This window comes from Siphateles boraxobius, unplaced genomic scaffold (genome assembly GCF_051911475.1).
Source record: "Siphateles boraxobius isolate OS27281-9 unplaced genomic scaffold, OSU_SipBor_1 5, whole genome shotgun sequence".
Classification (NCBI taxonomy): domain Eukaryota; kingdom Metazoa; phylum Chordata; class Actinopteri; order Cypriniformes; family Leuciscidae; genus Siphateles; species Siphateles boraxobius.
The window spans coordinates 16110649-16122776 of record NW_027509141.1 but is presented as its reverse complement, the minus strand read 5'-3'; the positions used below and the strand labels follow the sequence as shown (position 1 = coordinate 16122776).

At 35.9% G+C, this 12128-nt stretch overlaps 1 protein-coding gene across 1 annotated transcript in view; it reads left to right on the top strand.

Annotated features, from left to right (window-relative positions):
- wdr18 (WD repeat domain 18) overlaps positions 1–12128 on the top strand; it is an 86231-nt gene that overhangs the window by 30912 nt on the left and 43191 nt on the right. Inside the window, exon 5 of the mRNA XM_077202926.1 lies at positions 5764–5907. Coding sequence (XP_077059041.1) covers positions 5764–5907 — 144 coding nt within the window. The remainder of the gene's footprint in view (positions 1–5763; positions 5908–12128) is intronic.

The window sequence follows — 12128 nt, the reverse complement described above, 5'->3', positions numbered from 1 at the left end:
TTACTTGAAAAAATATGATTCCCAGTGCACCATACATTTTTTTCCCATATTTTTTCCAAACAATTTTATTATTTGTGACAAAAAAAAATTATTACAGAATCAATAATTTGCCGTCTAAAGTCTGTTTTAATTTAGATATTAATTTTAATTAATTTTCTTTTTTTTATTATTTATTAAATTTGAATTAAAATAATTAAAATTATATATTCCATGGTCTGTCTGAATACACATTTCTGATTTTCTTTAAGGTGTGCAATAAAACCGTTTAGTGCACAGGTAGTTCCAAGTCAGTTTAATCACAGTTCTATATTTTCATTGAAGCACACACACACCATACGTCACTCGTACACATGGAAATCGCGTTGCACACACACAGAAACAGGATCACAGAAAATAATCAATGCTGTCCCGCGGCTTTTAGTAATACAATAGCTTCACTACTGAATCGCTACATTATAGTTCTCAGCAACAAGGGGTTACATTGCTCTTTTGAAGTAATTTTAAACTCACAGCTTTGTTGTTTATAGAGAGAGATGCTGAACAGACACAGGTATGCATATCTTATCCCTATTTGAGGTTCATGCGGCTCATGCGCAAAACTTGCAGCAGACACTCAAGGAAAAATGAAAAATGAAGCAAGTGTGCCGTAGCTACGTATTCCAGGTGTGTTAATGTATTCAAGCCATGCAATAGATTAGGCAGGCTAGCCATTTATTTCGTAACACAATCAAGGGTCCAAAAAACCCTTCAAACAAGTGATTTTACTGAACATAAGAACTACTTGTAAATAAACGGCACAATAAAAGAACAAAGAATAAACAAATAATAAAATCCTGGTGAGTGATGATCTACCACCTCTGTTTCAGCTGTGTGCTTCTATTCTATGGCACATGGAAAATCAAGACCTGCCAATCTGAGCGATCAAACCAGTCCAAGCACGGTCAGTGTAAAAAAGTGTCCGATTGGTCTCGAGTCTACACATCGTCCCTTCCCACTATACTCACGCACCATACCTGAGATCCAGTTTCCATTGGTTGAACTTTCAAATGCCATTGGAAACCACTGTGTCTTACAAACCAAAAAGTGGCGCCAAAGGATCTTGGATATACCGTTTATGTCGACAGCACTTTTTCATACAAATGTTTGGTATAGTTTGGTGTCTAACTGAAACAAATATTCTGGTTTTGTTGTGCTATTTGAGACCTTTTCAATGATATAACACGTTTATTGTTAGGTGCTATGATTTAACTAATCACAATCACAAGCAGTTATTTTTTCACGCTATGAAAATAGAGCATTTCTAATATGTCAGCAAATTTTAAAGCACTTGCTAAGCGATGGTAATTTTCCCTATATTCACTGTAGCCAAGCTTCTAAGCTTTAAACGACACCTAATTTGTGTTAGCACGGGTTTTGTAACATGACAACTTTGGATTTAAGAGGTTATGGTTAACCATTAATCGATTAATTGATAGGTAATTTAAACAACGATCGATTGTGGGAAGTTATTTAAATTGACATCCCTAGGTAAGACAATAAAAAGCTTAGTGTTTAGCCTTTTTTTTTTTTTTTCCCAGGAATGCACTATTAAAGCTGCTTCTCCAACTACCACTAAACAGTGAATTTTTTTTTCTGAACTCTCATCATGATATTTGTTGGCTCCAGTCACTCACTCCCATTTGTGTTCTGTCTCCTTTAGACAAAGTGGTCGTCATCAGATTGCCATCAGTCATGTTTTTTGATGTTTAATCCGTCCCACTGTTGTTCATTAGTCATCTGAGCTCAATAGCATCAGCTACAGTGGATTACAGTCTGTCAGTCACCATAGATTAATTATTCTGTCTGTCGTTGCCATGAGGGGATTCTGGGAGGTCACATCGCACAAAGAGCTGGGCCTGTTAGCACAAGAGGGTTGGAGATGTGTCTCTGTGTCAACTGCAGACCGATGACTTTTGGGTATTTAATTATGTGGTTAAAAACGTCGGAAGTCTGCATGGATTGACAAACTAGAACAGAGTTCAGGCAGGAACTGCCCACACCGATGCGCTGCTTGACCTTTGACTAGAGCATTGGACAGCCTGATTTATTATGGTCAGTTAATTTTGTTGAACATTACCTGACCTTTGCCCTACATGTTTAGAAGTAATGGTTTCTCATTAGGGCTCACACATTTTAAAGATTTGAATTATCTCTGGTGCAGGTCATAGACTGAAATACTGGCTGGATATATTAATTGGCTGATAATTGACCATTCACAAAATCAACATTGGACTATAAATCCCTGAAGGCCTCATCGACACGACAGCCAACGGCACTGATCCTCAACAAACTCGTCCCCATACCGGCGTGATGACTCCAACTTCCAACCAGATGGAATTGGATAAATATTAAATATTCAATATTCAAATATAGAATGTTCTGATGCAATCTGACTTCTGACCTGTAATTCTGACTGAAACATAATTATACACTGTTCGTTCATTGGCCAGAGGAGAACTGGCCCCCAACTAAGCCTGGTTTCTCCCGAGGTTTTTGTTCTCCATTCTGTCTCTTGATGGAGTTTTGTTTCCTTGTCACTGTTACCTTGGCTTTTGGCTTGCTTAGTTGGGGACATTAAATATTTAACAATATTATTGATCTGCCTTACTTAAGGTGGACGGTGATGCAATTTTCTTCTAGAAACAAACCTTATTGTATTATTTTCATGTTATCACTGTGAAGCTGCTATGATTGTAAAATCCGTATTGTAAAAAGCACTATATAAATAAAGGTTACTTGATAAAGGGGGGTCTGGGGTGGTCCGAAAACCAGTCAGTATCTGGTGTGATACTGCGAGATGTGTTGCACTGCATTTCCCTCACGCAGTGCAACACATCTCCTTCGAAAGAGTTAATCAGGTTGTTGAATGTGGCCTGTGGAATGTTTGTCCACTCCTCTGCAATGGCTGTGCGAAGTTGCTGGATATTGGCAGGACCTGGAACACACTGTCATATATGCCGATCCAGAGCATCCCAAACATGCTCAATGGGTGACATGTCCGGTGAGTATGTTGGCCATGCAAGAACTGGGATGTTTTCAGCTTCCAGGAATTGTGTACAGATCCTTGCAACATGGGGCCGTGCATTATCATGCTGCAACATGAGGTGATGGTCGTGGAACAATGGCACAACAATGGGCCTCAGGATCTCTTCACGATATCTCTTTGCGTTCAAAATGCCATCAATAAAATGCACCTGTGATCGTTGTCCATAACATACGCCTGCCCATACCATAACCACACCGCCACCATGGGCCACTCGATTTACAACGTTGACATCAGAAAACCGCTTACCCTTACGCCATACACGCTGTCTGCCATCTGCCCTGTACAGTGAAAACCGGGATTCATGCGTGAAGAGAACGCCTCTCCAAAGTGCCAGACGCGATCGAATGTGAGCATTTGCCCACTCAAGTCGGTTACGACGACGAACTGCATTCAGGTTGAGACCCCGATGAGGATGACGAGCATGCAGAATGAGCTTCCCTGAGAAATTTTTTAGTTATGCAAACCGATTGTTGCAGCAGCTGTCCGGGTGGCTGGTCTCAGACGATCTTGGAGGTGAAGATGCTGGATGGTTGGATGTACTGCCAAATTCTCTGAAACGCCTTTGGATACGGCTTATGGTAGAAAAATGAACATTCAATTCACGGGCAACAGCTCTGATGGACATTCCTGCAGTCAGCATGCAAATTTGCTATTATTACATTATATAATTCTAATAATTATAAATAAGTCTAAATCTATTATTTTAATCATGTTAATACATTTATAAATAATATGATAAAATTGTATTTTAAATATAGTTTTAAATTAAATAATTACAATTATTGTTATTATAGATTTATACTTAGTATATAGAATGTCAGTCACTCTGTCTGCTCTCTAGATATCTCCATGTTTTTCCTCAATAATTTACATAAAGTATTGATATATTAAATTACATGGTTTTTGTTCCGAATATCTTTTCTCAGTCAGTAAAAGTGACTATTCGATAATGGGCAGTTTCCTTTCGCTCTTGACATTTTATAACAGGGTCATGGGCATTGATCCTTTCCAGTCAAAATTATTTTACGGTCAGTTTGTCTTCTTTATGATGGGACATCAATCCAGCTGGACTCGTGCAGGGAAGGGTGTCAGAGCTCCTCTGTTAAATTATCATTGTACAACCTCAGATACAGTATGTTCTTGCTCACCAAGTAGAAACTTCCACTTCAATTTTATATTTCCATTGATTAAAGATCCTTTAAAAAGCAGCTTTAAATTAGATAATAATGGTCGTTTTCTAGCTACTAGCTCTGCAAGAATAGATCTTTCACTTGGACCAAAAGTTTGTGGTGTTGGCTCAGCAATCTCACTGCAGAGAACTTGAGCTTTCCAAAGATGAGCTTCTGAGCTGTCTAATGTCCACTTCAGCACTTTCTCTGAGACGATAACACTGCATTACCCCTGAACCAATTAGAGATCTTCAGACTTTTTGGCAAAAGTGTTACCGTTATACTGGAAGTTGGAACAGAAAGGTGTAGATGTTGGAGAGATGGAGATCTTTGTGGATTATATCATCCTGGGGGAAGCACAGTCCTGACATAGTGATGGTTAAGTCTTGTCTTTTGTTTTCACTCTTATCTGTGTCTCTTTATTCTTTTCTCTGTTTGCCTCTCTCATGATTAATTTCTAGATTGATCAATGCAAACATCAAAAACCTAATGAATTTATGTAGTAGTTTTTATCTAGCTGAATCACATCGAAAGATCTGACGCAAAACAACGGTTCGTTCACAAAGAAGATATCATGACTTTTCTCATGGACTCTCAAGAAGGTCAAGATTTTAATTGCTTTTCTTAATTTTTTGACCGTTTCTATCATAAGACTTCAGAAGGTTGCATACAAGTTTTATGGACCACGCTTATCATACTTTGTCAAGTATGTAGAGACATACAGGACCACTGTTGCATATATAGATACACATAACGTATATAAAAAAGAGGTAATCTAACTGAAAAATAAAAACATACATATATTCTGATTCACTGAATATAATAACACCGTGCACACTGTATAAAAGAAACATTTAGTGCAATCTGAAGCAAAAGAACATTAAACATTTTTTTTTGTAGATAGGTTAATACAGGTATAAACTAAAATGTGAAAATTACAATATTATACCTATAACTCAATTGTCAGGACATTAAGATAACTTTAAAGTCATTTTGATCAGTTTCACACTATGGTGAGTTCCAGTTTTTTGCCTTAGTAGGACAGTACTGTATTTTAAAGTTTTAAACTGTTGTACAATGTTCACAGAATACAGTGACTTGGTCTCAAGTGAGTTAGATGTTTATTGAGAATACTCAGGGTTGGCTTATTCATAGTGTGAATTCAGGACACACTTGTATCCTTTATAAAATTTATTTTTATATAAATATGTATATTTTCTTCTGAAAATCTGATGACATATATTGTACACAGGTAAAGGGGCCCAATATCAGTCTTTTCTGAAAATAAATTACAAAAGTAAAAAAAAAAAAGTGTTAAATACTTGTGGAAGTGGAAAATAGCTCTTTATTTGATTATTATAAAAATGTGTTTTTTATACAGAGATATCGACATCGGCAAATATCGGTATCGGCCTTAACAGCAATATTAATATCGGTTATCGGTATCGCCCACAATTTTCACATCGGTGCATCACGTTTTCATGTTGTTTCTCTCTCCTCATGTCATAGGTTTGGGAAATTTCCTCTGGGGAGATGCTCCTGTCCGTCCTCTTTGACATTGGCATCATGTCAGTGACCTTTGACCCCTGCGAGTATTTCCTTTTCTGTGGAGGCAGTGACGGCAATATTTTTCAAGTGTCTCTATGCAGCACGGTAAGCACTTTAAACGGCAGCATTTCCTGATCGCTGGCATTTATTCTGAAAGCATATGCAATGAGACCTTTGTAATAGAGTTTTTGACACTGTTGTGAAGTTGTTTTTGAGACATTTAATTGGCCCATATAGCACATTGACAAGCATCCTGTTGGGGTTTCATATGCAATAATGGACCCTGTCTTATCTTCACTGCATTAGATGGAGAAGATCAGTTATTTTTACTGGACTCCTGCTTGGCACCGATTAGATATAAATAGCGTCAAATCATTTTCCGTCAAATCTTCATTTCTTTTATTTCACATAGTCCACAGTGTAAACTTAGTCAATTTAAATTTCTGGTGTTAAACATTTAGGCTGTATGCTGAGATTTGCGATCCTCTATTCTGATCCTTCAAATGTCTTCTCAGCACTGCTGAAAACTAAAGTGAGTTATTTTAAGTGTTTTTTTTTGTTGAGCTGTCCATTTCAGTCCAGGTCAGGGCATCTTATAGAAAGCGCTATGTGCTGGAAGGCAAAAATGGATGTGAAACGAATATGTTTTCTCACATTCTCACCTCACTTCACCTTTACACCAGAGGACTCTTCTAAAAAGGAATTTAAGATGAAACGTATGCAGGTGTCATGGCCATTGTCAGTTTCACTTAAAGCCCATTGTTGGATCATTGGGAGTAGGTAATCCCCCATCAGGTTCTTTTGGCTTTGAGAATGTTTGAGGACCTATATGAGCTAAACCAGCAGAAACATCTGCTTATGGAGAACATTGGTATTGGGAATTTTGTGGTTTGTGGAAATTATTAAAACCCTCATGTTGTTCTAAACCTGTATGACTTTCTTCTGTGGAACATAAAAGGAGTTTAGCGGAATGTTCATGCTGCTGATTTTCTATGTAATGTAAGTGACCAGTGGCTGTCAAGCTTCAAAAGTGACAATATACATCATAAAAGTTGTCCTTGTGACATGTTCACTATATTCTATGAAGTCATATGATAGTTTTGTGTAAAGAAACATACATAAATGTATGTCTTTATTTACTAATAAAGACTTATTTGCTGCAGCTCCCGAATTCCATTCATATTGGCATATATACACTATGACTTTTCATGAGTTGTTTGTGATTTTTGTGGTTATGTATTACAATATGATTGTAACGTAGTTCAGATGTTATGGGAAAAAGGAGGCGGGAACAATCAAATAATTTAATAACAAAATAAAACAAATACAAAATTAAAGGTAAAGACGGCTGTCCCTCACGGTCGACTGCCGCCACACATAATAAAACAAAACATCAAATAAAATCCAAGCCAGTAATCACGCCACCGGCCTCGTGCCGCTCTCTCACGGGCCTCGGCCTCGTCCTGCTCGCCACAATGATATTAAAATTCCAGTACTGGCCAACGCCAGTACGCCGCTAGTTATTTTCTTTGTTATGGCTGATAACTGATAAATGACTGATATTTAAATTGTTGTTTAAAAATGTTAATAAATAATTTTAAATGCTGAATGAAGGCATCACATTATAATGTACTGTATGAAAAATAGTTTATTTTTTTTATTTTTATTTTTTTTTAGAATTTCTGTCAATGACATTTAACTGAAATGAGCATGCACAATTAAATATCCCATATTGTCCGTTACTGACAAATAAAAAAAAAATATTTAATATTGGCCGATAACCAATATGGTACCAATAAATATATCGTACATCCTTTGATTTTTGCATTGTGAACTTAACTGGATGAAATTCTCCCTTAGATGATAAGTGTAGATGGAAGAAAGGAACGTTTGGAGGAACCAACACTTGGCAGCATGATCCCATCCTTTCCTAGTCAGCACTTAATAAAGAGATTTATCTTACAATGCTCGCCATATGATAAAGTATTCCTGAGCTCATATTGAAAAGCTTAACAGGAGATGCTTGAGGCAGAATTTTTTTGAATAAACAATTTTCCTCTTGAGGCAGTATTTATGTTTTAAGTGTTTTTGCTCTGTATACATGTCTTAAGCCAATGTATGTGTGAGAGAAAGCATGTATTTCTGCATGTATTTCTAAACATCTTTAAACTGGGGTGAAACTGTGTGCGATTCATTCCCAATCTGTCCTGATACATTCATCACCATTGTTAAACTTTAATCAGGGCATCCTCTCAGTTTTTCATTTTGTTCCCCGCGTCTGGAATCTCGGCCAGCCTTCGTAGTCTACAGGGTTTCCTGATTTATTTATTTTTTCATGTCTCCAAAACCTTTCAAGATGTTCAAAGGCTATTTATTGGTAGACTTGAATATCTTTGACTTCTAAAGCTGTTTTTTTCACTTTCAATAATTTTGTCTGCTGTCTTAAAGTTGGTTTCAAAGTGAGATTAATTGGTGGGATATGAGAAGTCGGGATGGCTATTGTCAATTTTTAATTTCAAGTCATATTACAACTTACATCGCGAATGCAGACGTGAACTTGACCGTGTTTTTCTGAATGTGTAACTCTCATTGTGGATGTGCGCTTTCCCATAACAACAAAGCAGAAATATGGGCAACTTAAGCACAAAGAATTTACAACATTCTATTACAATACTGGGTAACACTTAATTTCACAGTAGGATTAGGATCCAATTCTCACTGTGAACTAGTTGCTTATTAGCATGCATATTACTAGGCTGTTAATTAATACTTATAAAGCATATAATAATGCCTTATTCTGCATGACCATATTCTACATCCCTTAATCCTACCCAATACCTAGATTTAACATTTTAAATTAACATTCAACTATTAATAAGCCGTAATTAGGAATTTGAGGCAAAAGTTGTAGTTAATAGTTATTTAGTTGTGACAATTGGACCCTGAACTAAAGTGTGACCGTAATAATTATACTTTTTGCATAAATATATGCAACTGACCCTAAACCAAACCAAACCAAATCCTAACCCTATAGTACGTACATGTAGTTACTCATTACTTAAATGTATAATTACGGTGTAACAAAGGCACCTTTAAATAAAGTGTAACCCAATATTGTTCTTATTTTAATGTTATGTATATGGCAGTTTGGTGCTGCATATCTTGCACTTTACTGTATTTTCATGATCAAAGTGATTCCAGGCATCACTTCGCACTTTCAAATCCATAGTTTCACTGTATTTCACTATAAACTCATGCATATCCCTAATAAGCGGTCTTAGGAGTCTTTGAATCTGGCATCCTGACTTCATTCCAAAACATCAGCCTCAATCTTCTCGTTCTAATTGGGTTAGACGGTTTCCTTTGAACAAAATACAATCACTTGCCAGTAAAATTTGTGGAAAACAAAAAAATCCTCTCGTCAGGGCTAGAGTCTTATGGAAAATTAGATTTCATGTCAAAAGAACATTATTTATTATTCAGTTGTAACTATATAAAGTTATGTTAACCTCTTCTCAGTCCAGCAGTTTCATTGACCTCTTCACCCCGCTACAAAGGTTAAAAAAGTGCTTTCTCAGCTCAGTTTCCTTACCCTTGTTTTTTAGATGATCTTGATGGTCTATGATGAACAAGGGTTGAATTTGTCATATTTTGACAGTAAAAGGCTTTCTGACAGGAAAGCTTAGAGTTCCCTGTGAAAGAAGAAAGATAGAGAGGGAAAATAAAGAGACGCAAAGAGAAAAATACAGAGAGAGAAAGTGTTACTGCTGAAGGTTTTTTAAAATCTAATCCTGTCAAGGCTTTCTGCCTCAAAGACATCTGTTTAACTTAAACTCATGCTCTGAACATCCCTGCTGTATACAAACGCTTGCTTAACTTGCTTTTACAGTTTATCTTCCCCATCAAGATTAGATTAAAGGAACAGTTCAACATGAAAATCCTTTCATTATTTACTCACCCTCGTCGTTGCAAACTCAAATGGCTTGCTTTCTTCTGTGGAACACCAAACCATCTCTTTGCAGTTGTAGCCAATCTTTCAAGCTTAAAAACAAACAAACAAACAAACCCCAAAAAACACCACAGAAGTGTCATATGTATAAAAGGAACAGGGTATTATATTTTAGTAAATAAAACATGACCATAAATTAACCCTCTGGGGTCCTTCATTTCAGAGTCACACTCAGGACCTTCGGGTCCAAATGGGTCGGAAGGGTGGGATTCATATTTATTAAAAGAAAATCATAATTTTTTTTTTTTACTTGTTTTTTATAATATTTTTTCTTTTCTTTTTTGGTGTTTTGAGAATTTTATGATTTATAATTAATATTTATCCAATAAATATGACCCATTTCCCCCCAGTTTTCCCCCCATTGAATATAATAGAAAATTATAAAAATAAAAAATGTTTTTTATTTTTTTTAAAGCTGTATTTCATTTTAGAGTCAAGCCTAGACCTCATGAAAGCAATTTTTGAAATGAGATGGATGCCATCTGGTGGACAAACTGAGCATTTTAAAAATGCAAAACACATAGGTAATCTGAATTTATTAGTTTGTTTATGTTTATGTTTATGTTGTTTAGCATTCTGATGAAGCTTTGATTTTTGAAAAAAAATTATTTAAATGCGTCGGGTCCATTTGGGCCGAAGGACCCCAGAGGTAAGACGTGGGAACATTTTATTATTTCATGGCCATGATTTTCTGTATGCGGGGATCCGTACATATAAGTGTCGGTAACACTTTATTTTCTTGTTACACATTACATGCAGTTACTAATTATACACCTTTTTATTATGGTAATAACTTCTGTTAAACTGTAGACAGTCAGCGGAAGATTTCGCTTTATGAACGCAATTATAAGCATTTTCGAAAACTGGGTACAATGAGATAACATTATTCAACCAAAACATTTAAACGGCATTTAAAAGTGTAAAAGCATTAACAAATTACTAAAACAGACCATGAATAACACCAAAAGCTTGATCCTTTCCACATCAATATTACGGTCGTATTAAATATCACTGTAGTAAGATATGTCTGAAACATTCCAGTAAACACTCGTAATAGAGATTAAAAGTGAAGGGGAGACGATTACATTTTAAAGCATCTTGAAAAAAAAACTGGAAAGAGACGTGAGGATTTCGGGAGGAAAACCAGAGATTTTTTCGTGCATTCCAGTGAATTATTCATAATCATAATTAAATCAGGAGAACAGAACACAAGTGCACAGTATATGTTGTCTTTTTTAATACAGCAGAATCCAAAGGGGAGAAAAAGAGAAAATAATCAGGAGGCAAAGAATGCAGTGCCTAAATAACTCTTGCCTTAGATATTCTTGTTGCACTGTCACAATAAAATACCAAGCATTGCGTTCTCCTGACATCTGAAAATAGAACATGAATGACATTATACAGCTCATTCAGTCGAACTGACTAATACGATTATTTGTTCCGCAACCTTTTTATTTGAAATTATCCGTTTCAGTATTTTTTAGTTGAACTTCCCCAAACCGGAAGTGCCTCCCATAATCTGAACGCAGTAGGCTTGTTAGGAAAAAGGTTGATAAATTATTCATAATTTCATGCAACTAACCCTAATTCTAATCATAACCCAATAGTAAGTACTCATAGTTAATTAATATTACTCGGTACATAAATAACGAAAAGTACAAAATTCAGCTTCGCCATCACAGGAATAAATGACATTTCAAAATATATTCAAATAGAAAAGGCTTATTTAAAACTGTAATAATACTTCTCAATATTACACTTTTTACTGCATTTCTGATCAAATCAATGCAGCCTTGGTAAGCATAAGAGATGTCTTTCTAAAACATAAAAAAAAATGACCCCAACCTTTGAACGGTAGTGTAAGTTGCCATATATGGACAACATCGGTTCTTAAGCACATTAACTCAAATCCTTGGGGTAGCTTGTAGCAATTTTTTTTATGTTTTATTTTACACAGGGGTCTCAAATATGTTTTAGTACAATGTTTAAGGTATAATATTTTTTAATTGACTTTGAACACATCGTGAAATTCAGTCATTTTAACCACAGCCCTCTTTTTAATCATACATCAAAAACTGCTATTCTTAAAACCTTTGATATATTCCAGAGGGAATTCATGGCTTGAAATTGCCAATTCTCTTCTGGCTTTCAGGACTACAAACTGAACGGCTCTATTATTTGAATTACAACAAGGTCTCTCAAAACTATTTCCTCCTCCTAATCACATGGATTTTATTTCCGGACCAGTGCGACATCTGTCTGTATTAATGTGCAAATCTGAATATGAAAGACGTGCTTTTCCTTCCAGAATGTCCAG